This window comes from Acanthopagrus latus, chromosome 8 (genome assembly GCF_904848185.1).
Source record: "Acanthopagrus latus isolate v.2019 chromosome 8, fAcaLat1.1, whole genome shotgun sequence".
In the NCBI taxonomy this organism is placed as follows: domain Eukaryota; kingdom Metazoa; phylum Chordata; class Actinopteri; order Spariformes; family Sparidae; genus Acanthopagrus; species Acanthopagrus latus.
Window position 1 is genome coordinate 3,460,320 of NC_051046.1, and position 25,607 is coordinate 3,485,926.

Sequence of the window (25,607 nt, forward strand, 5' to 3'; positions counted from 1 at the left end):
ATGAGGGCATGTGATGAGCACTAATTGGTCGGTAAGGCATTTGAGAGCACTTGAGGGTGAGCGTCCTCAGACCCAGTGCCGTTCCTGTGAAGTCTAATCTGCTGAGAACAGGGAGTGCTCGCTTTGTGTCACTGTGTCTCATGCTTCTGATTTCTCTGCCTTCACGCAGGGAAAATGATTAAGTTTACGGTCTGTTTGTCTGTTTGCCCTGGCTTACCATGACAAACAATCCGAGCGTACCTAGGGGCACTTGTAAATTTCAGCCTCCATTATCCACTTGGATTAGAATCTCAGATCTGGGAGCAGATGAAGGGCTTTGCCTGATAATCAGTTAACGGAAAATAGAAAGACAGACATTGACTGCATAATTGGCTTTTGACAACTGTCTGCCATCACAGCGGAGACCTGTTCACCCTGCTTCAGCCTGTCTGAAGAAAAACATTAAGCAAAGTGGGCACACATTAATAGAGATGCAAGTGGGGGTGGCTGCTAATACGAGGGTTTTAATGGGTTTTTTAATGGTCAAGGCTTGTTCGTTTCCATTGCACACACTGAATTTATTGAGCAAACAATGATTGTTTGAGGTCTATTATGTTTGAGCACTGGCCTTTTGAGATTATGAGTGAATATATACGATATAAAGGTACAAGTGAGGATTGATTAAAAACAAACACAAAAACTCTGAACAAGTTGGACAGATATGAAGCTGAATGATCTAAAGGAAGAATCTGAATTGTTATGTGCAGAGTTTCAAACAGTGTCAATGGTCAGATGTCGATGATGTGCAAGGACTTTCATAAATCTGAAATCGATAAAATCTCGTGTCAGTAGGAATATCAGCCAGTTGTTATCACACATCAGTCTTGCCTCACTGTCTAGCCGCTACAATTATTTCACTTGGAGCACCTAATTCTAGCCTCAACTAATTATTCACTCCCTTCCTATTGTTTCCCTTAATTAAACCAGAGACACAACTATAAATCAAGTGGGCAGGATTTGGCCTGGACCCCTCCTCTGAGTCAGTCTTGGCTCTCTGCTGGGAAAGTTGGCGAGCTCACAGCGTTCTTATGTAAATGTTACTAAGTCGTAATGCTTACAGAGCGCTTATTACGCAATACGCATGTGGCAATATTTCACCAATTCATAACTATATAGTTTTCAATTGCAGGGCTAGTATGCCTGATTTTTTTCCCTTGCTGTGTTTTGGCCCAGTTACTTGACTTGATGAGTAGGAAGTACAAGACAAACCCACAAGCCAGTGGCAAGTAGCTTCTGCTCGCTTGGTTCTGTGTGTCATCAGATCAATTTTTCAAATGTTATATTTGTGGGTACATGTTGTTGGACACAATACATGTCATGTGGTAGAGGCAACTCTTGCGGCACCACCTCAGTGTGGCAGTACCTTATTTTATTTTGCTGTGAATCCGTCTTGAGAACAGATACTTAAACTTCTGGTCTGAATGAGAAAATGTAGGACAGCTCGGAGTGTGTATTAGAACATGGTGTAGTTCTGGAGTCCTTCCATATAAACCATGCCACATTCTGGGTCAGTCTGTGTCTTCCTTCACATCTCATTCCTTGTGCATTATGTTATTCTTGTGCCATATATTTGCACGTCTGACAAATCCCTCTTTTGTGTACGATTAAATGGATACATGAATTGAAATTAGTGCTGTTTTGATTATTTTCAGGATGCAATGTCCCTCTGGGACGATCTTTAAATGACTCCTTCCCTCCCTCTTGTTCACGTCATTCTGTTTTCCCCTAGTTGCTGTCTATGTTTGGCTCCCATCTCCTCAGCACTGCCTACCCCCTTTGTCTTTGCCCCTCAAGCGCTGTCAGCTCAGGGATTCTCTCTCAGTTCACTTCTTATTTAGGTTAGACCGTACTCAAGTGTTGTGGCTTCCTCCGTTGAGCAGCGATGGCATTTAAAGGCATAGATTCCACCTTTGCGGTCCAACTTTAAACACTTGTTGGAGTGTCAGTAATTAACTGAAGTGTTATCCATGAAGATCCATGCCCAATCCTCTCTTTGAGCTGATGACTACTTAGTTATTTTGCTCTTGTTACTTTTCTGCAGGTTTTATACTGTTACTGAAAACCGTGGCGAAATCAGGGAATTGGAGACATCTTGTATTTTTTAGTTAGTGACTTTCTCCTACCTGTGAAGTAGTAATGATCCAACAAAAATATCAGCGTTATAATGATCCTGGAGAAAATATACGTGACATTTTGTAGACAAACCTCTACAGAGCAAATGTGTGTTTTCTGGTGTGATATGGAATTGTTTGGGGTTGAGCGGTTACAATATTGGTGCATGTGACTCTGCATCTGTACAGAATCATTTGAATGTATTTGTTGTATATTTAGGGGTGTGTGTGTGTGCATGCTTGCTGCTGTTTTAAATTGATGTGTGTGTTGTTCTGGTTTTTGGATTTGTGGCTTATCACACGTCCCAGCTGTTGGAGAATGCATTGTTCTTCACGCGGGCAGGATTAAGAGGCATTTCAAGGAAAAACAAAAGTCAGCGAGAATGGGGTGTTGAAAACGACATTTTAAACTGTTAACATTACAGTACACGTCAAGTGCACCTAATTAGAATGACAGTCAAATTTCAAGTGCGTTTCTTTGAAGCAGGAGAGAGATTCCTTTAGTCTTCATGGATTCACATCCGATCAGGGTGTATATTTGTCAAGTGTAAGACTAGAAGTCCTCCATTTATATGAGAGTGTGTGTTATGTGTTTGAGTATGGTTAGCTGCTGCTGTGTTTCTGTTGGTTTAGTTAACATGTACACTGAATGGAATCCGGTTTCTCTCAATAAAAAAGCTTTGAGCTACACTGTTTCTTTCAGTTACCTTTTTTATTGGGTTTGATCTGCAGTAGACTGCTTCAGCTGGAGACTACTATACCTGTAACTGACTGACAGTGGTGTGTGTGCAGATGGCAAACAGACATGCATGTTCGGCCCGGAGGGACGTTGGCAGCTCCCTCAGGATTGGGACTGGGTGAGGTGGGGCTCCGCCCTCCTCTCACAGTAGTGCGACCAGGAGGAGCATTGGAAGGAGAGACACCAGGACTGAGCCAGTTAGTCAGTTTGTACTGAGTGATTTAAAGTGAAACCTTACTCTTACTTTTGTATCTCTGCAGGTGAGACGGGCTGCTCCAACAAAGGCATCTGGATGCTGTGTCTCCTGCGGCTCAGGTGAAAGGTAAGCTGAGCTCTCACCTGTTGGTCGGCTCTTTAATGTCTTAATAATGCATATGCTCGGTTAAATAGGCTACAATATCTGTTGAAGCTTCACTTAATCAAATGGTTTTCGTGAGCCATTCATATATTACAGTTCAAGGTTAAGGGTTAATTTGTGAACCTGCTTTCTCTCAGGCGTCAGTCTACTTCCAAAATCTGACACAAATGCAAGTACATTTTTACCCAGTGTTGCCGGGAGGGAGAGCTCACGTTTTGAGCAGAATGGAGAATTAGGGCATGTCTCTTAAGGTGTGAAATAGATGTAGTTTCTGTTTAAATGCCAGCTTTAAGTTTACATGCTCTCTGCCGCCATTCGTTCACAGCACTGTAAAGCTAAACAGTTGTGCTGTTCTGTGACTTCTGCATTTCAGAGTAAGCAGTTGTGTGCCAGTGTAGACAGGCTGGAGCGTAGTGCAGCATTGAAGGAAAAGAAACTGTTTGACAGAAGTGAGATCAGCAGCTTACAGGGTGTGTCAGATTCATTTGGGTTAGAGGGAGTAAATGTTTGGGGTTGCACAAGGACAGTTGGCTACAGAATAATACTTCAGAGAGATACACAAAGCCCAAAAACAGGCAGTTTGCCTGGAGAACATGGTGATCTTTCATACAGTGGTAGAGGAGGTTTAATGACTGGCTTCTTTTTTTGCCTCCCATCCTTAGTACACTGTGTATTTTGGGCTCTCCTGGAAACATATGTTAACCAGTATCTTTATGCAAGTCGGTTTGATGTATAAACAGTTACTGCAGGCAGTCATCTGTTCAGCACATCTGTCCGTTGGGTTTAAAGATTGAAACCAGGTGTTCTAATTCTGCTTACTCAGATGAATTTAGTCCTCTTACTTTAAAGAAGTTTGTTTTGGTGTGGGGAAATCACATTGATGCTGTCTCTGCTTTTGGTATTCGTCACTTGGAGATATTGCTTTGCTATTCCATACAGCCCTTAGATGGTAGCAGACTGTACAGTGGCAGTTGTGAAAAAACACCACTTGCCTGCTCATATCAGTCAGGAAGCGTTTGGATTCAGCCTTTCCCAAGCTGTTTGTCTTGGCATGTGTTCGCAGCACGAAGCGCATGAGATTTAACAGCAAATTACACATTAACCAGGAAAAATGTCTCAACCTCCCATATCCTGCAGGTCACACCCAGGCTACTGTAGCCTCGTTTTCATTTTCATATGCCTTAAAAAGCCACACACAAAATTAGACTTTAAGATTTACAACAGCGTGAAGGTAATGTGTTTCCTCCACATGCATTCAGGACCACAGTAGGAACATAACCATCACAGTTAGATAAAATGGCAAATTGAATATTATGATCAGTATAAAAAAAAAAAAAATAGAAACAGAAATAAGGCCCTGTGCATAGAGATGGCCCTTTAATCATGATCAGGTAACTAAATACAAACAACAAAATGTACTCCCTGCCACCAGTGCTACAAAACAATTATAGATTAAACTCTGTGGGTATAGATACCTCATGATTTACGTATTCCATCTTGTTAAGGGCTCACTGAATGGGTGAAATATAGTCTTGATGAAAAACATTAAATTTGATATGTTGGTTGCAACACACTGTGGGACTGGTTGCAAAAACATTAATTAAAATGACCATCTATTTATAATCTTTACCAACGCTATATTTCACCCTAACAATGAGCCCTTCACAAGATTTATTACAAGATGCACAGAGCACACCTGAAGCTCCGAAAGAGAGCACCTGTATGTGATCATCATAAAGTCCCAGAAGCACTTCCACTCCACTTTCTTCACCTTTTATAGCTCGTGTTTCTATCAGCTGACTGGCTACATAGTACTCTTATCTGTTCTGTGTTCCATTAATAAGGCTTGCTCTGTGCGCACAGCGTAGTCTCATTGAGCCTATACTAACAGTTTGAAGTTAGTACTGCTTACACAAGTTGGTTTACACAAGTGGAAAGAGCAGGCAGTGGAAAACTGTCTCTCCACCGACCCAACTTGTTTCTCTGTGTTTTATTGAATGACAGAGGTGCTGCTACGTAAAGTAGGACGAAGGCGCATAACATAACCTCTACTAGGTGATAACATTTTAACGACTGATTTACTTTGACTCGCTGTGGAGAGAGAGATCAGGATGAATAGATAGAAGTAGATGGAAGTCCCTTTCATACTTTTTTTTTCTGAGTCTAATGCTTATCATTTGATCAACAGATTACTGGATGTAGCACAGTATAACATTTAAGATGTAAAGCTCAGTGAGAGGAATAGGATGGGACAATGCTATGCTTATAACACAAAATTATCTTAGGTGTATATATTTTACCTAATCTTAGCCTGCAGCCAGTGAAAGACTAGTCATTCATGGCCTGGCCTTGTTAGAATGAATCTAAAGGAAAAGTAGGTCCAAATTGGTTTTCAGGCAGAATAAATTAGGGTGGCTGCTGTGCTAGTAATGCTAAATAGCATCTGCACTGGGTATTTTCAGAAAATGGAGAACCCAGCAGTCTCTTTTGATCAGCAAAGCAAAGTGTCATTGAATGAGTTCAACACTGAGGGAGCCAGTGTGAGATCTGACCCCGTGTGAAAGAGACGGTGGAAACCAATCAGGACTTCTGATTCTCTCTGAGACAAACAGCAAAAGTAACAAACTACTATTAAAGTATAAATCCCTTTTTTTATTATGGCCACCATAACTGTCTAAGTAGTTAAGAGCTCAAACCTTGGAAAATTAAACTGAAACCTTACTGGGGGACAGTGTGGACAAAATGATTTACGTGATAATGTTGAACTGAACCTTAAAGGGGATCAAGAAGGTTCTGGGTTCGAACCCTCCAGCCAGCAGGGGCCTTTCAGTTGAGTTTGCATGCTCTTCCCGTAAGCTCTGAGTTTTCTCAAGGGTCATAGAGCCATCTCGACAACTCTGAGTTGCTCATAGGTGTGAATGTGACCACGAATGGTTGTCGGTATGTGTCAGCTCTTTGATTGACGTATGACGTGTCTGGGGCGGATGCCAACTCTCTCACAATTTCAGCATGGATCAGCCCCCACAGCCCTTCACAGGATCAGCGGGTACAGCCAATGATCCTTAGCTATAAGTGGCATCCTTTTTTATGCACATGCACTCCAGTGACTTGAGTATATGATTAGCACTCCAGCTCGGTTAAGCCTATATAGCTGCCAGTGAAAAGCCTGGAAGCTGCTGCCAGCTTTAAGCATAAAACTGTCCATCATTGTGGGATTGACGAAGAGACCGAAAGGGGGCAGGTGGTAGACCAGAAAGAGGGAGGATGGAGAGGCAGTGGGAAGTGTTGATCCGTTGACCGAAACCTTCATCAGTACAGGTAAACAGGAAAGGAAGAAGTGAAAGTGGGGAGCAGCGATAAGCTCGCAAAGGCACAGCCACCATGGCATCAGTTGTATGAAATTCACACAAAAAAAAATCAAATAACCTAAAAAATAATAAACCTGCTCTCCTAACCTTTGGAACCTTGTCTGTTTTTGCAGTTTTTCCTCCTTTTGTTTACGAGCTCATAGCAAAGTCTTTACCACTGTTTCCACACGTAGACTTTACATGGGCAGGATGCCCAGGTATATTAACTGCCGCCCAAGTCTATTTGGCAACCAATTTTAGCATTCATACACATTTAGCATTTCATACACAAATCTTATCTAGACATGTTGGCGATATGTAATCAGGAACACCATAATATGACATGTTAGCATATGGTACTAATCCTGGCAGTACTTGTGTTCACCCACTGTCATTAATAATTTCTGAATAGCGCTGGTTGTTGTTCAGTCATTAGATCTATAGGAGAAGTCAAGCCTCTTTACATTATGTTAATTTAGCTCATTGGCTCGCTTGTGACACGACTATCAAGTGACTGTTTGGACAGAGGGTAGAACTTGCACAATTAGCAGTTTGACCCAATTACTTCCCATTCAGTGTTTTACAAATCATGAGCAAGTCTTGTTGTGGCAGTATCCATTCATCTCTGGTGTGAGAGCACCCAGCAGGCCAAGACCAGGAGTAGTCAGCCAACTTTTCTTTTCTTGTTTTTTGGGTGGGGGTGTGGGGGGGGAGCATTTATTTTTTTCCCAGATATGAGAGGCTTGGAGTTTGGTGAGAGGTGGTGTGAAGTTGGCTTATTCCACCTCTTTCACCGCCCCTTGCTGGGAAGAAGGAGAGTTGGAAGAGTCCCGTGCTGTGATCGGAGGTGGGAGAGGAGGGTAGCAGCTCATGGGTCTCACCCAGTATATCTCAGTTTCTCTATAGATGGATCCAGTCAGTGCAGTTGGATTCATTTAAAATGGCTGCTTGTCAACTGGCAGCAAAACGTTCTCTTTTACGATCTAATCTGATTGACTGCGTTACTTCTCGCATTTTCTGTAGACTGAAAATGCAGGGAATAGTTGCATGTAGCTGATAACATTCGCCAACATTGTGTGCTTAATATGCCTGTGTAGGTGTGCGATTACTCAGATTGTGACTCATTCTAAAGCTCACTGGGACCCCGAGTCTCTCCTCCACTTGGTTCATTCATATAGTTCCATAGCTTCAGGAGAGGCCAAAGTTTTATCCAAGTATAATACTTCTTAAAAAGGTTTTGCACCACAGTTTCGCTGGCAGAGCAGTTTTATAATTATAGCCACAGCTTTTTTTTTTATTCAGTTTTTTAAAATATGTAGTCAGCATTTGTGCTAACAACCAGCTCATGAGCTGACGGGGAGAGGTAGAGGCAGCAGGTTTGTTTTTCCCAAAAACAGTTGCTGTTGCAGAAGTAATGACGATCTGACAAATGTTCTTAAAGTTGCCGTTTAAAATGCCTCTTAAATAAAATGTTACTTCAGGGAAATATATTGGCAGTCATTTATTAATCTTTGGCAACTTGCCATTGATTAAATGGTATTTTACATTCTGAAGAGTCTGTAATGGGATCCTACCCTCTGCTCTTTGCTTAAGCGTCATTAATTATAGTCATTTATCCGACACCTTGTCATCTACCATCCCTTGCTTAATGACCCTCCTTCTGTCCAGTCACGATAGGCAGCCTCCAGGTCTCTGCTGCCAGACATCTTCCTCCCAGCCCCTCACACCCACCTGTCTCTCCTGCAGACAGACAGAAGAGCCCCTGCCCTCACTACACTCGCTCCCCTGAGGACCACACTTCGCCCTGCCTCTAGCCTCTGCTGGCTTAATTAGACACAGGCTCATTTACTGCTTCTTTTCTCTTTCTTCACAACCTCCACACACCCTATTATTTCCTTTCCTGCCACAGAGGTTTTCTGCTCTATAAAAAGACCTTGTCATAATGTAACCGGGCCTTTAAAATCGCTGCAGTGACTTGAAGTGGAGCAGAAGGAAGAATGTAATTTGCATCGCCCTCATATATAATACAGGGTGCAGTGTGATAAGTAAAAGTGGGCGATGCATTGCTATTTCACGCTTGGACTTTTTCAGTGTTGGAAATGAAAATGTGGACATGGCATTTAGAACTGAGGGGAGGGTAGATATGACACCAGGGCACCTTAGCATTTGATGATACTGTCAAACTTTTAGATAAGCATTTTCATAAATGAACTGCTCAGTTGGTGCATGAGCACCATGGGCAGTTTTTAAATAGAAAAGTGAATAAAATGAGCTTTCAATTTTGATCGTTCAAATCTCCATCCCTGCGTACTTGCACGTGTGCAAAAGAAAAACTGAAAGACACTTAAAAGGTGATACAGGTAGCTTACATGTAGCCTGCGGCAGGAGTTCATGCCACATCTCTTATGTGCATGGAGATACCGACAGCAATAGAGATGTTGGGCTTACTTTCCTCTTTAATCTGGGTAGATTGTTTATCATTGATATTTTTTATTCTACTCTGGAATCTTGATTTTTTATTTTTTTATTTTATTTATATGACTTGGACTTGCCTAAACCTGCAATAAGCCATCAGGATAAAGTCAAGGTGTGGCAAAAAAAAAGAAAACCTCATTAAAAGGAGAATTGAAAAATGTAAATGATAGTCATGCAGGGCATAACACCAATGTTCTGCATAGATGTGATAGTCTTACAAATGCAAGTCCTCAGTGCTGAAATAAGTTTGAAAAAAATCTAATCACATCGTGACCTTAAAATCGACAGTCAGATTGAATGGGGGATACAAGGACGAATATTCTACTTTCCTATTTATGTAACCATGGAAAGCATCCTCACAGCTCCTCTTCTCCTGTAGCAACACACTGCAGAGCCATGCAAACAGAGGCTGAATACAAAATGAATTGCTGTTGAGTCTTGCTTCTTCCCTTTTGCAGTTTGGGATGAAGTGCCATGCTGAAGGGCACTTTAAAATAAATTGGACGGAGAGACCTTTACCTCTGTACCTCTCCCCATCAGATTTTCACAGCCAGACAGGTGATTCTGATCTTCGGCTTTGATGTTACCAGACACCATTTCCTTAGTTAGTCCTGCCACTTTGAGCTGTCATTTTCTGTGTTGCCTTTTCTAATGTTGACTTCACTGTCTACTACATTTTTTTTTCTTCTGTCTCACTTGTAATAGGAGGAGAATTTAAGGTGGTTGAGCCGGTCCTACAGACTTATTATAATAATGATTGAGTAAACGTGTACAAATAAAAGTACCAGCTTGGATGTTCACTGGAATCTCAGGAAACAGCGAGCATTGCAAAATGCAGTGGAGGAAGATGTACTTCCGGAGCTAAAACATGCAAAAAAGCTGTTGTGTGCAGTTACGAATGCTCTTTTAATGTAGTGTTTTTTTATTCTATACACAGTTTTTAATAACACCATTACATATCATGACCATTCTTCTGAAAGGAAGAATTCTTAGATGGTGCTGACTTTATTTATCATCAGAAAATCCGTAAGAGGCTTAAATGATAGCTGCAGCCTGACCATGTTAATTGACAGCAAACCCAGCGTAGCCCCAATCCTCTAGCATGGTCTGTATGTGGGAATCGGTGTGCAGATGCTGATTTTCATGCATCATGTACTGTCAGATTTGTTTCTGTGTCAGGTTCATCCACTGTAATGATCTTTAATTGTGTTGAACCGGTCCTGTGCAACGAGCGCCAATGATGTTCAAAGAGAAAGAACACCCTGAAAACGAAAGCAATGGAGGGATGTGTCAGTGCAAGTCAAAGTCATGGCTGCAGCCTCTCAAAGAATAGTATTTAAGTCTTCTGATAGTTTTGATTGCTCAGGGAGTGTCTCTCTCTCTCTCTCTGTGCCTGTACATGTGCGTCTGCGTTTGACACATTTGTATGTAAACAAATGGGCCATGCTTGGCACCACTGCATTCATCAGCTCAGCCTGGCTAGGCCTGCCCAGGGCTGGTTCTCACACACAGCCCTCGCTGGCCTCCATCCAACCGTATAGACAGCCAGCTGGCTTGGTCTGTCTACCAGGTCAAACATGGTTCCAGTGCTTGGAGCAAAGGATTGGTGAATCGTAAAGGTTTAAGAAAAGAGAACATGACTGTTTCATCAAAATAGTTATACATCCAACCTATGAAAATGATTATAGGTTGAGCTAACTTCACCAGACTTGTGTTTCATATTACTTCAATTAGATTTGTGTCTAGTTACAGAAAAAAAAAATAAAACTAGTTTGAAATCAGGTCCAGGGTTGGTCATATGTCTGTAATTAATGTTGATATTTTGGACACTGCTGCTCTTTTTTTTCCCTCAAGATTTCAGGCAATGTGCTTGGTGAAGTAAGATTTTACTTGTAACAAGACAAGAATAAGGACTGTAGACTGCCAAGATGATGGCTCAGAATTTGTTGTAAAAGCGAAAACAAAATGCCTGTTTGGCAATAAATCAGATTTAGTTAATTAGGTGAAAAGAGTTTGTTGCCTTGCTGAAAAGCCAGGTGTGCAGCTCTCCATCTACGTTTCCTTGTGGCTCCATTACTTCAACAGACTGAATAAAATTACTCCCTGACATTTAAAATTGACTTGCATCAAAAAATGACTGATAATTTTGCTCTTTTGACAAACAATAGCATTGCTGACCGGACATGTTGCATTTCCTGTGACAAGCCTACTCAAAATAAAAGTTAACCTGCTGTTTCACCAGTTTAATGCTTTTAATGTGAAGCTGCTGCCGTAGGAAATGTTCAGTTTGGAGTAGCAGTAAAGTGGAACAGCACTCCACAGATAGTGAGGTCCTTTTCTTGTCAAAAGATGGTGTATCATGTAATACCGATGTTGTCACATTTGTGAAAGTGTTGTAATCGTGGCAGGCCTAGATTCACGATTACAAAAGTCCCCACTCAAACACAGGCACACTAGAGGCAGAGATGATACAGAATTTGTTTTGGATCCGTTCTTGTGTTTTGATGGAGCCATATCTCTGGCTCTGTTGGTTAATCATGCACCCTGACGTTTCACCTTCAGGCTGGACCAGAATCTGAGCTCATTTCCCACCCTCTTGTAGGGAAACTCCAGTCTCACTTTCAGGCTATGTTTACTTTGCATTTTCCCTTCTCCCTGACAGAAAACCACTGTTTCTCAGGAACCGGCTGTGTGTACGAAGGGAGGTTGTGTCTCCTACTGGTCTAACCTGAATCACGAGGAACAGTGGAGGCACTCTGCCCAAATGAGAAATCCTTAATCAGCCCCTCTCCTTCGCCTCATGTCAGAGCTGGGCAAGAAGTCTAAACTCAAGTCGCATGATGTACAATTGTTGACGTTACAGCAGCATCACGGAGGGCCGTGCTGGGTAGAACAGGGTGGAGATTGCGGTTACAGTGGTATGGGAAGGTTTGCCATGGCCATGGACCACCACAGTCCCCACACAACAAAGGGGATTTCCTATTTTAAGTAAGATCAATTGGGAAGTCTGGCTGGAAGGCATTTTCTCCACGTGAGTTCCTTAAAATATACCTGCAACCCCCGCCAGACTCAGAATAGAACAACTAAACCACACATCCTCCCACTGAGTGTCACTAAATTAGCCTCCTGTCTAACAGCAGACCTAGTTTTGCCTTCTTCGTGTCCTCTTCTACAGTAGTTACAGTTTTTGATATTTCATTTGTTTGTATTCACCTCGAGATTTTAAGAGCCTCTGAATGAAAGGTTGAGGCTGTTTCTGTCATTTCTCAATCAGAAAAACAGCTGAAAATCTTGGAGCTGTGACCATCACATGTTTTTGCACCAGTAGTTTTCATTTTCCTTCTCGTTTTTGTTGATGGAAATACAAAACTGTGTTTGGAAAGAAAACATTTTTATTGTGTTTCTTGGCAATAGTTAAATGTTTTACAGGATGTGGCAGTAGATGAATAACAGTGTTTCTGGTGTTTCTTGTGCTTGAATAATGGACGTAATTAAAAATGTAGATGTTTTGAAGATAGAAACGATGGCTGTGAGCAGTCCTGCAGCAGCAGAATGACAAACAGTAGTTGAAATTTGCAAATGGAAGATGAAACGTCTGCTGCTTGTGTGTGTGTGTGTATGCCCACTCTCTCATTACACCATGTACAGTATGTTGCAGTGTGCATTGTTGATGCACTTACTGTACTTGGCGACAGCCTATTGGAGTATATCTAGGTCATATGGCCATCCATTAGTCCCATCGTCACTGGAGACGGGGGGTTAACAGGGTTGGGGGTGTTGAAAGGAGGACAGATGGAGTGATGGAAGGATGGAAGGAGTGTCTGGACTTAATCTGAGCCATCATATTAGCAACAGCTGGCTTGGTGCTGGCTGTCAGTGGTGCGATGCTGTCACACTCACACACGTTTTTCCTTTTGTCAAGCCTGGTGTTTTCCAATACCCACTTTCTGTTTTTTATAATTCATAGCTTTTGGTCTTAAACTGTCATAAGTCTGGTTGAAAATTTGAGGTAGGTGTCGAGAATATTATGTTTTCTAATCATGATTAGGTATGTTTTTATGTTACATCTGTTCCCACTACCTAATGTTGGAGACTAAATGTGTGTCACTGTGTTCCTAGATGTATTTGCATTTTAAAAATGTGGCAAAATGCATCAGTCAGGGTAGCACTTTTTTAAATTATTTATGTAATATTGTCCCACACAGCTCCTGTGTTAGCTGCCTAAGATGTGTATCCAACCCTTCCCAATCCCTTTTCTATCACAGGCCATTTTTAGATTGGCGGAATTATTATGGACCTGCTGGCATGGAGGGGGTCACGACTTAAATAAGGGTCAAGTCTAAAAATAAGTCATAATACATCATGTCTTTTATCTCCCGTCAACTACTGAAAAAAACTGTCAGGCTTTCTTGTGTTGGCTGGTTCCAACTTTAGTAGGGCCACAGCAGATGCAGTTTGAACGGGCAAGTGGGTGATGATGAAATGATGACTATGTTTTACTTGTTGTTTCATGACAAAACATGCCAAATTCATGGCTATTACCACAAATTAGTTCATATCTATTAAGTAATATGATTCCTTTTCATGTTTTTTTTTCATAATATCATATCATCCTTGTTGCCAGGAAGCAAATCTTCTGTGGTTCATTCCACTCCACGGTCCGGTGGTAGGGAACAAGTGCTGCAGATCACTGATAACCACACATGTTTACCCAGGTTTGTTGTAGACAGTCGTAGCTAAATTGCTCAGAATCGTTACAGATCTTTAACTATCTGGTGTTCAGATTCAATCTGAAGTTAATAATCTTGTTAGTGATGACAAGAGTACATCGCTAGTCATACAGATAAAGGATAAGGCTGTCATCTTTTTTCCAACATCAAGTTTTAATGGATTTGAAACGACTCACAGTCCATTTGAATTAATTTCAGCGTGCACATAGTGTTGTGATTGGCTCAGGGTGGTTTTGCTCACTGCTACTTTTCATAACAAAACAAAATAACATTACAAGCTACGTTTACTGATGAAGCCAGTAGATCACACAAAAGCACCATTTTCAGAGCACCCTCAGCTGGATCACAAAGGAACCTACTTCAAATGGTCTGTTGCGCTTTAATTCTGAAAATGATCAGGTCATTACAGGTCGAACTATTTCTCACTCAATTGAATTGATGTTTGAAGTTGACTGCTGGATTATGAGATACTTGTAAAGCAACAGAATTTCACACTCTGTGAAGGGAATAGAAACCATCTAATTAACATCTAGTTTGTCTCACTTCACAAACTGGATGTATTCATCTGTCTGACTAGCGATGTACTCTTGTTATCCCCATTCAGCTAAGTTTCATATTTGAGTCTGACACTTGGTGCGTGTGATTGCAGAGATACATATGGTGGACTGACATCAGGGATGGAGCGTCGAGGGCCAGCATGAGTGCTAAATCAGGGAACTCCATATGACATACCCTGCCTTAAATAGCATTAGTGTTGACAGTTTGTATGTCAGTGTATAAATTAAGATTTTGGATATTTTGTGAACCACACAAACTCAACTTGATAACCTGAACACAGACACTAGGTTGACCTCTATCACCTGATAAACAACAATGTCTTACTTCACAAACAGGGAGAGATGCAGTCTGGTTGCTCCACTTGGTTTCAGATGCTGTGAGACTAAAAATATTGGACTATAGACTACTGCTGTAATTCTCTGTTTCAGAATTGATATTCATTGCTATGTATTTATATTTCGGTTTCAGTTGTCAGACAGTTCCATTATAAAACCATTATTTGATGTCAGCTAAAAACACTGTTAACCCCATTATGACTGAAAGGTATTGACGCGTGTGTGTGTGTGTGTGTGTATGCATGTAATGTGTTGCTTTTGGATTTATGCAAATTGGCAAACGACAGGGAGTGTCTGTACAGACACAGACAGTCTGAGAACACATGCCAAGGTTTTGGATAAAGCTTGAGAATGGGATTGTGTTTGAAAAGCACACTTTCGATGTGTGAAAATTATGATGCAAATAGTGTGGACATGAAGACCAGTATGAACAGGAAGAGATGGGTTTTTAAATTTAGCCACGTTAATGTAGAAATGTCCTTTGTGCAACTGCCGAAACCCAGCATGAGACCATGTCACCCTGCTGCTTCAGTGTGCTGTATATGTGTGCTCAATTAATTGAGTCAACAGTCTCTCAGCAGATTCTAATACAGCGTCTGTGAGTAGAATTTAGGTTGTGAACTGTCTGCAGAACTGGTCTACCCACTAAACCTGGATCTGTGCAACGAAAAGCAAACTGTGACTTTTTCCTAACTCAGCCGAGGTTGTTATCAGGCAGCCTGCCTCGTATTTCCCTGAGACTGACGATTTATGCTAGTTAGATCAGTCAAGCATGTAAACAATAAACTGTGCAGGTTAGAACATGTCAACATGTTCCCTTCCAAACCCCTCCATCTGTTTTTCCCACCTCCTCCTCCCTGTTGGCGTCATGATTACTAAAAACGAGCCTGCCCCATGTGACAGCAAGTCAAGTGCTTTCACCTCGACAAGGTAACTGTGGGTCACATGCTTTTGTTGTTGTTGGTAGTCTGTCGTTCTCAAAGTTCAAGGTTAATGTTTGACACATGAATGTGGGTTATTGACTGGACTGGCGCTGCTACCTTGCTGTTATCTTTTGCAAGATGTTGCTATCACAGGGTAAATATTAGCCTAGCACCTGTGTAGCATAACTGCGGTGTATAAAGTTAATGCTAGCCTAGCTTGGCAAACTTTAGGTACTGTGCAGAGTGAGTTATGTGAGTTGAGGTTTGGCAAGATTGCATTTTGTGTTGCAGTATTAATAGAAGGTCAGTCAAAGGGTAGAATGACTGTCTAGGGGCAAGTAAAGTGGTGCTTGAATTCCTCCCTGGATTCTCATCGAATAGTTTCCTCTCACATTATTTGTCAAAGTGATTATCTGTTGATATCTCAGTGTGGCACCACTGCACCTTCTCTTACTTCTTTAAAGCTGCAATATGCAAGAGTTTCTGGTTGAAAATTTAAAAAATTAAGATACCAACAAAATACTGTATGAAGAAATAACCGCAGTGATTATATGTCAGACATGTGTTAATTAACGTCACTCCCCAGATGCTCCAAGCGCCCAATCTGGGCAGAGAGAGCTAATATGGCTGCTAGTTACGAAGTTAACTGAGCTTAATGGCTAACTGCAGCTACATTTAACAGCAGTTAGTGGCTATGATTTGTTTTGAGTATAAGTTGGACAGGTGGCCAATTTTTACATATTGCACAGTGGTTTTTTATTGAGTTTTGGATTTGATTTGCTGTTATCAGTTTTCTTGATTAATACGGAAGTTTAAACTTGGAATAGTTGACTCATCTAATAAGTAAGAAAACACTCTGAAAACAGTCGGAATCGATGTTTTATAGATAATAAAAACCTTTTAAAAACTGCTAATCACGTTTTTTAATAAGAAATAATTCCTATTTTTAATGTGCCCCTAATTGTGAGTATGCAACAATGCACATTATTCTGCAAATCACTTAAGGTGCCAATTAACTGCTGCATCTCAGACATGGCAGTTAACAAGATTTGTTAACATTAGTAACAGGTTCTTGGTGTTTATAAAGCTGAGGAAGAAGGAAGACATGACAGTGTATGTGCAAATTATGTGTGATTTGAATAAGACATTTAACTGACTAGTATTGCTGTTACTGTAAAGCTAAGGTAACGACAATTGATCAACTTGTCAATTTATAGCCCAAATCCCCAGTAATACAATATATATTGGCTGTAGTTTGAACTTATGGACAGACCACCTGTGATGTCTGATTTTTTTTCTTACTGTAACTCACACAACTGCTGGTGTGTGTGCGCGGCCTGCTCCACTACGGTTGCGTGGATTGGCTAGTTCTCTTTTCTCTGGCACTACAACGTGTGCATGTGTAATCCTCCTTTCAGTCTGCAGCAGCAAGGCGGGCACACGCTCACTGTCACGTATGCACGGCCACACACTCGTTTTTTACCCTTACGTCATTCACCGCACAAACACTGTTGGACCGGCCTCTATAAGGCCCACACACAACACAAACACATTAAGCATGCATGGATTCCACACCCATGCTCAGTCTAGACTGCGTAATATGGTCATAGACTTTCTCCCAACGAATCCCGCCCTGCAGCTGCGAGAACCAGCTGTGATTGGTTCGTCGTGTCAGTCTGCATGTCTGCCCACGTCTTGACCCGCCCTCGGGTTGGTACTGTCAGTGGTATTAATTCTCTGTGTGTGTGGCTGGCCTGGGACAGTTAGACAACCTATTGTGTTTACTATAGTACCAAAGCGTCATGCTCTTTTCCATGCAGCCTGCAGGGCTAAGGACTGTACTACACATGCACACATGCACTGCAGCATCCGAATGCTATTTATAGACCTGTCCCACAAGGACAACAAAACAAAAAAAAAAGGCTCCTTATTTGGGAAGAATAAATGTACCTTTTCTCACTCATATCTTGGTCATTCATAGCTGCCTGTTTGTAAGGACAAAGGAGCAGAGGGCAGTAGGAAGGAATGCAGAGAAGAGATTGCAAGATCAGAAATGAGAAAGGAGTCAGGAGGAGAGTGAGTCACAGAGGCAGGATAGAAAACAGAGGGAAGGGAAGCAGGGAGTGGTGCGATGAGTATACGGATGTGAGTGTGCTCAGTTTCCAATTTAGGCCACTTTGAACCTACAGGTTTTCCTCTTGTCACTTGGCAGTATGTACCCAGTGACATACTGCACACAGTTGAATGATGTGGGAGAAAGATGAATCAGTCTGAGAAAACACTCTATGAATGAATTTTATGTAACACTCTGCTCTTGGATGTCATAATTGAGGACTTGTGGGCGAGACTGCTCTGTAGGCTGGGAGTCAGAGGGTCGTGTCTACTGTATGTGTTTGTGCACCGAAAGAAAATGAATGGGATTATATTGATCTGAGCGGCGCACATTGTGGCCGTCCAAACAGACCCAGGTGGTAACAGCTACGCTCCATTTACCTCAGTGTTTAACCGTCAGCTTGAATTTGCTCTGATCAGCCCGCTGCCCTTAGCAGTTGTTTAACATGCTATGAATGGTTTAAAACTTATCGATAGAGCTCAGTAGAGGAGAAAACAAAGCATAATAGAGGGAGGACAAAACAGGAAATGTGAGGCTAAGTGCTTCGTCATTAAGTCTCCGGGTATCAAAGAAAAACAGAACATGTCATAACAGAGCACAAATACACAGGAGAATTGAAGTCTTGACACAGTTTTCTCTCAGTGCGTGCAGACCTGTAAGGTTTCTTAATGTGCGTGCTTGTTTTTGTCTCCTGTATGTGGCCATTGTTTCCTGAAAATATGACTAATCCACTCACAGCTGTAGATAAGCAACAGTGACAGCATGAGGCTGCAGAGCCGCAGCCTGATTCTGTAACACATCTGCAGTAGCTGAATTTGTCCCCATTTGTGTGCAGAGACGTGCATCTCATTAGTCGGTGGGATCCTTGTGGATATTAAGGGAGTGACTAAGGAAGCAGCATTTTTAAGGGCGAAGCAATTTGTGGACTGTAGCCTGTTGATGCAGGCAGATGCAGAGGATGGAGGCGTGGTGCTGGTGATGGTGTGTGGGGGTCATCTTGGACAGTGAGTCCCGCTGTCTGTCGCATACCCTGTCACGGCCATGCACAGTGCTAGTATGTGGACAGGCTGACATGTCGTGGTACAGTAGGTCTTTGTCAGAGCTGGAGAGGAGAGAAAGGGTGGGGGTCCAGACAGAACGATTGATACACACAGAGTTTAAGAGCTCAGAGTCTGTGACGCAAAGACAGACAACAAGCAAGATTATATTCAAAAGAATAAGGACGCGTCACGTAATTTGTTTGTAAATCCTAATATTAGATTAATAAATGGATACATGGAAAAATCCTGAAAGAAACATTTTGTCCTAATCTTTTCTTTCTTCCTGTGTTTCCGAATCCTCCCTTCCCTCCTGTCTTCCGTCTGTGCTCCTTCCCTCACAGAGGACGAGCAGGCTGTCAGGATGAAGGAGGAGAATTTGTTCCATCGGAGGTTTTCTCTGTGCCCCAATGCCACCTCCCCACCCAAAATCGACCCCAGCACCCTCACGCGGAACCTGTCTTATGGAGAAGACAACGACCTCTACAACCTCAGCCCAGGTAAAGAGGCCAAGAGGTCAAATGTGACGAATGAAAATGTGAATATGTGTAAACATGATATTCCAGTGTCAATGATGGCTGTACTTACTGCATTTAAATCAACAAACCTCATACCTGCATATTAGCTGCTTTGAGGGCTGCCATGCTTTGATTGTCTGTCAGCAGGTTTGATGGCAGAGTTCATTTGTATGTGACTGTGTGTTGTGGGTTCCCACCAGGCAGTGAGACAGACAGGGACGGTCTCTCCATGCTGAGTAATGAACTTAGTCCTGCCCAATCACCTGGCAGCAAGGTAAGAACATGATACCTGATTGGGCAGCTCTTCAGCAGCTCAGTCTAACTGACTCATTAGGTGAGCTGCTTGCCTTTTGTATTCTGTGATCATTTATTTTCCTCTGATTGCTTAAAACATCAAGATTTTGAGTTGACAGACCTAAGATTTATATATATTGGGGAATTTTCCAAATGATTTCCAACTTGTTTCAAACATTCAGTACCTTTTTTAATATGTAAACCAGGTGAATCAACCTGCATGTAACTGCACCAGTATGATTTAATAAAAGCTGTGGGATTGTATATGTCAGGGCCATGGTGGGAACTGTGTCTTTAACACCTCCAGCCATTTATTTGGCAATCCAGACCTTCATGGTGCTGGTGATGCCTCTCCTGCTTTGGATGTATTAGTCGTAACAATCCGTCTGCATCCTTCAGTAATCCTAATTAGGAGTGGTCACTAAATGTTTCCAATGGCAACTGGGTGATCTCATCTTGTCTTGTCTCCTCTCCTCTTGTCGTCTCGCCTCGTCTCGCCTGTTTATATGTGGAATAATTCACAGGCGCAGCTGCATCTCTGACCTTTTGCCCTTCTTCCGTCCTGAAAGCCTTTATGGGACAATAGGAGACTGAGCGCAGGCTCATCCTTGCATGTTGTCATTTATTCAGGGTTGCAGCAGTGTCCTACGCTTTCAGAACAGTCTCTCTCAACACAAATTGATAAAACTAAACACTTGTGTGGGCTCCCCAGATATTATTGACTCATATTGGTTTAGTGCATTCAGAACAAGGAGTTATGTAATTACACACTGCAGTGAAAATCACAGCACAATCTACCACCGAGATTCAAACCTCCACTTAGTGATCAGAAGGGACCATCAAACAGTCAGGGCCCTTTGCTGCCTAACCGCGGAAGTCAGTGGGTTTGTGGTCACAGTGCCAGAGCTGACCGTTTGAAAAGGGCCACCCTCCTGCTTCACACACACTTGTGGCAGATCAGTTGTGCTACATGGCAAAACATTAAACAATGTGGTTTTCACAATGCAACAAAGTTAAGTTAGTTAACACTTGTGGTAATACATCACATGCTTTGTTTGTCTAATGAGGCTGCATCGTTATCTCCCATGATATGATCTCAAAAGTCTGTCTAAAACTGTTAATCTCTTAAGAGTTTTGTTTATTTTTGGCCACTTGTCTACAACTAAATTCTCTGCAGAGGATACGTGTTCTCCATGTCCTCGCTGACAGTCTTCTCTTCTCTCTCTTCCAGTCTGAGTCCAGGATGTTTAATGGTGTTGAGAAGGACTGCCCCTCCCCAACAGAGAAGCTGGCCCGGAAGGAGTCTCTCAAGGTACACATCACTTCCTTGCATGAGGCGGTCGTTCAAAACGTTAATTATTATCGAATATGAGTAATAATAGTTCATGTAATTTTGCTCCTCTCCATATCTGTCAGAGGTTTAAACCTACATGAGCTATTGTGTATGCTTTTTAAATGTCTTTCCATACACTCTGTGTGCTTATTGTGTATCCTTTAAATGATCAACAGTTAATCATGTTAATGATTATCAAAGATGACAGTATGACAGCATGATTTCAAGCTTTTGTTAGACTCTGCTTCCACCTAGTGTTGATGCTACCAGTCCAGTCCTCTTACCAGTGGGACTGATGACTCATCTATGTGTTTTTTTCTGTTTCACAGGTACAAAAGCAGAATTACAGGCAAGAAAAGAAACGGGCAGCTAAAGAACTGTTCAGTGCACTAAAAGATCCCAGTGTCGTCATCATGTCCAACTGGCTAAAGGTGCGGGGATGTTTAGTATTTAACAGAGCCACTATATCGACTTCCACAGTAATTGTATTTCTGTAGTCACACTGACAGCATGCGTCAGACTTTGTATGGTTTGGTCGTTTACACCTTTTGCTAATTATCATCCTTGTTGTAGTTTGCACATTTGCTGTGCAACAATAGAACAATGCTGCAGCTAAGAATTATTTCATAATCAGTTTACTAAACACAAAATTAACCCTTTTTTGCACCGTGCATGCCACTTGTAGTTTTCTGTTATGTGTAATTGTAGAATCCCATCATACGTCTTGTCACTTTTTGCTAATTTTGTATCATCCCCTCATCTTCCTTTAGATCCGTGGCTCTTTAAAGAGTTGGACCAAGCTGTGGTGTGCTCTGAAGCCCGGAGTTCTTTTGATATATAAGACACCCAAAACGGACCACTGGGTGGGCACCATCCTGCTCAGCGCATGCAAACTGATTGAAAGACCCTCCAAGAAGGACGGTTTCTGCTTCAAGCTCTACCACCCACTGGAGAAATCCATCTGGGCTGTCAAGGTCAGACATGTTTGTAGGCTGGCATTTGTATAAACCCGATAATAACAGATGATCAAGAAGACTTCAGACTACGATTGAAATAAAACTCTTCACATACTTCCAGGATTAGCTTTAATTAAGTCTGATCTATTTTTGCAACAAGCAACAGGGTTTGTGCTTATACAAACACTGACAATGCTCCTGTGTGCAGGTTTGGAAATGTTTCCCTTTAGTGCCTCCTAGTGGTTATATCAGAAAAGATACTGTGGCTGACAGAAATGTACATGTGATGCAATTAATTACACATTAGAAATGAACAGCCATGCATCATATAGTCTGACCAACTGTGGAAAAAAAGCTCTTTTCAACAGTGATTTTAAATAAAAAGCGTTTTCTCACCACTGAATGAAAATGCAGGGTTTACTTGCGCTGCTTGATTAAAAACAAAAGCACCGTTCTCTATAATTGTGTTTGATTTCAGTTAATTTTGCAGTGCATACTGACACTCAGTTTTCTAATTTTAGCCATTTTTGAGTGACAATTATCCTGTTCAGTGCTCCATTAAGCTCACAGCCCTTGAGAGAGCCATTTGCTTCTGTTGGTACAACATGACTAAAATGGCATGAAGCGTGACTCACGGTTTCATCCATATGCTCAGGGTCCCAAAGGAGAGAACGTTGGCTCCATCACGCAGCCGCTACCCAGCAACTACCTGATCTTCAGAGCAGCATCTGAGTCCGATGGTGAGGTTTATGGTTGTTTTTCTTTTTTTTTTATGAATTGAATAAATGAAGGCTCGCCTTCCCATCTAATAATGTATCTTTCTCTCCAGGCCGGTGCTGGATGGATGCCTTGGAGCTAGCTCTCAGCTGCTCCAGCCTCTATAAGCTGACAGCCAAAGCAGGGAGAGAAGCAGATATCAGCACGTCTTCAGAGTCCTCGCATATACTCCACCTGCTGCAGTCTACCGCACTCAGTGATACAGAGCTGCTACAGTAAGCAATACCCTCGCACAGCTGCACACACAGAGAGCCTCTTAGATGTCATTTATCTATCTTACATTTATTAGTTATTGTTGGACGATCTGTGTTTCCTGTAATCACGTCACAAGTCACAATCACAAGTTTTTGTTCTTGCCGGTTTACGCACAAGACTGTTGGCAGTTTTACCAAACATATTGTTGCCGTCTTATGTGTGCAGTAGTCAGAAATCCCAGATGGTAGATCTAAAATATAGACTCTTTGGTTTCTAGTCATTAACTGCGTAACGGCTTAAGCAACACAAACTCCCTGAGATATTCAGTGCTAATTGCAGAACACTGTTCCCCAATGCAACAGACAAGCTTAGCTGTGTTAGTGTGATGAGGTGCACCATTTTTATATATTTCATATTTTTGGCAAATGATTACTCAAGCATGTAAGGTAACTTTATTTGTACCCCATGATAGATTTGGTGGCAGTTAAGAAGAATTGGCTGATAACACACGTAGACAGCATTTACGACATTGACAGACAGTGACATAACAGTGACGTCGTGCTCCAGACATGGAAATGTGGATAAAACATATACGAAAAGGTGTTGGTATCAAAAGACAGAAGATAAATACAGAATACATGCCACCATGGCAGATACAAAAAACTAGGTCAGAATAAATAAATGAATAGTTTAAGAAGGCAGGATCTGACGTCGTGTTGTGCCTGAAAACTGGGGAGATCATTTCTGTGACCTTGCTTATGCTTATCGAAGAAGAATGAATATGTTTCACACAAATATATTCAGTTAATCATCATTACAGCTGGTGTCTAGAAATGGCAAAAAAGCTGTTGTTTGTTTATTAGTCAGATGCAGGTGTTCATCAGTAAAACATACATACTTGTGGACATGAACAATAACAGTGTAATGACTGCGCAGACATGATTTTATGCTTCACTGAGACGTCGACACAAAGACAGACGGCATGAAAAATAGGTGATCGAGCAAATCATTAGTCATATTTGAGCCTTGACGTTAATGGTTGCCCCCGGCAACTAGCTTTGGCCATTGTTGAACATTTCTTGTCATTGTGTGGCCCCAGTTGAAAACCAATTTTCCTGTCTTAAAAGTGATTTGTTGTATCCTTTTGGTTTAGTACGTTGAGCAGAAACATTTCCGAATGTGAGAGGTGAAACGGACCTGAAGTGAAGCACAAGATACTCAACACGACACGACTCCTCACTTCAAAATAGAACTGAACAGAATAACTTTTTAACAGCACGCAGCAACATTCTTATAGACAAAATGCTATTTTCAGCTTGACCTCTTTTGCACAACTGTGACTTCTGCAACTGATCTTGTTGTCATGTAGGATGTAGCAGCTGTAGTCCCTCCACCTGTTGGAGCTAATGAACCATTGAAAAGCCATTATCCTGCAGACTGAATCTAAATGTAGTGTCCTAAAACAAGTCTGTCTGTGTTTTATTTTGTTATGTTTTTTCTAGTTTAGCTGAGTCATATGTGTCATTTATACTATGTGTTGGCTTTACTGTATATGTGTGACGCACAGAGGTAATGAGGGGCATCTAAAGATAAATTAGCAGTGTTTTATTTTTTTTTTGCAGTGTGTCATTTCTCAGTGATGAAAGAAGGAAAATTATTACAAAGCAGCAGCATGACGCTTTTGTCAAGTGCTGGAACAGTGTGTCGTGGTGTGATGTTGCCCTAGTTTCAGCCTCTCGTATAATCCTGTTTTAGATTTTTTATTTTTTTACATTTGAACATCACAGCCAGTTGACCTTTGCTAGTCTCCTCTGCTTTATTGAGTGTGATCATGAGGTTAAGTGGTTGGAAATCTGCTTTACTGGACAGAGTATTGATTGTAGATGGATTATTAAAGTCTGGAAATGTCTTCCAAACAGGAAGTTATGTAAAACTGCAGAGGTTTTTAAAGCATTGTTTGCTTTATATCGTGTTGACATGTACTTTGTGTTTACCAATTTCTGACGGATTCATCGACAATGAAAATAATCCTTGCAGCTCCATTAGATGGTGAACAGTAGCAGATTGGCTGTGTTGAACTCTGAACGTGATGAGGAGCAGTGCAGGGGAAACAGATAACGTGGATGTTTGAATGTGTGCTTGCATCAGTGTGGCAATCCATTAACTGTTGTGTAACAACAAAACTATTAAATGCAGAACCACCCAGGATGTGTAGGAGCATCTGATAATAGCTCTGCAAATGCTCTGCATCTGAATTATTATTTATCATACATTTTGAACAACCTGTTAGTGTGCTCCTGCTTGTGTGTCTATCTGCTACATTATTTATGCATGCAGGATTTCATCCATTCTAATTATTCCTCTGGTTTCTTCCCTGAAGTGTGTGTTGCTGTTTTTTTTTTTTTTTTCTGTTGACGTCCTACATTGACATCCTCTTCCTCCCCACCCCGCTCCTCCCCTCACCTCCCCCGACGGCTGGACCCTCCCTCTGGCCATCCATCCCAGCTCTCCGTCCTCTCCTGCTCCTCTTCCAGCCAATCACAGCAGCCCGTACGCTCATGTGACTGACAGAGGAGCAGGAAGATGGAATAGTGTGTGAACCATACACCGCCCAGAGAGAGACGGCAGCAGCACAGCCGTTGCGAGCCCGCACACAAACACACACATGCACACAAACACTGGCACACAGACAGAGATATACCAACACACATTCAGGAAGCAGGCGTGCCAGAGTCGAGGACACAGAACTGCACCTTTGTAGCCAGTAGA

At 41.8% G+C, this 25,607-nt stretch overlaps 1 protein-coding gene across 5 annotated transcripts in view; it reads left to right on the forward strand.

Moving 5' to 3' along the window:
* Window positions 1–25,607, forward strand: part of osbpl5 (oxysterol binding protein-like 5) — a 45,113-nt gene that overhangs the window by 10,661 nt on the left and 8,845 nt on the right. For 2 of the 5 annotated variants that reach the window (XM_037108544.1, XM_037108545.1), the window contains exons 2-9: window positions 3,150–3,211; window positions 19,110–19,265; window positions 19,484–19,557; window positions 20,809–20,889; window positions 21,240–21,341; window positions 21,681–21,884; window positions 22,522–22,606; window positions 22,696–22,858. In XM_037108544.1, the coding sequence (XP_036964439.1) occupies window positions 19,130–19,265; window positions 19,484–19,557; window positions 20,809–20,889; window positions 21,240–21,341; window positions 21,681–21,884; window positions 22,522–22,606; window positions 22,696–22,858 (845 nt within the window). In that variant the 5' untranslated portion in view covers window positions 3,150–3,211; window positions 19,110–19,129. Of the gene's footprint in view, window positions 1–3,149; window positions 3,212–13,693; window positions 13,785–19,109; window positions 19,266–19,430; window positions 19,558–20,808; window positions 20,890–21,239; window positions 21,342–21,680; window positions 21,885–22,521; window positions 22,607–22,695; window positions 22,859–25,607 lie in introns of all 5 variants that reach the window. The other 3 variants (XM_037108547.1, XM_037108543.1, XM_037108546.1) reach the window with 2 other exon arrangements.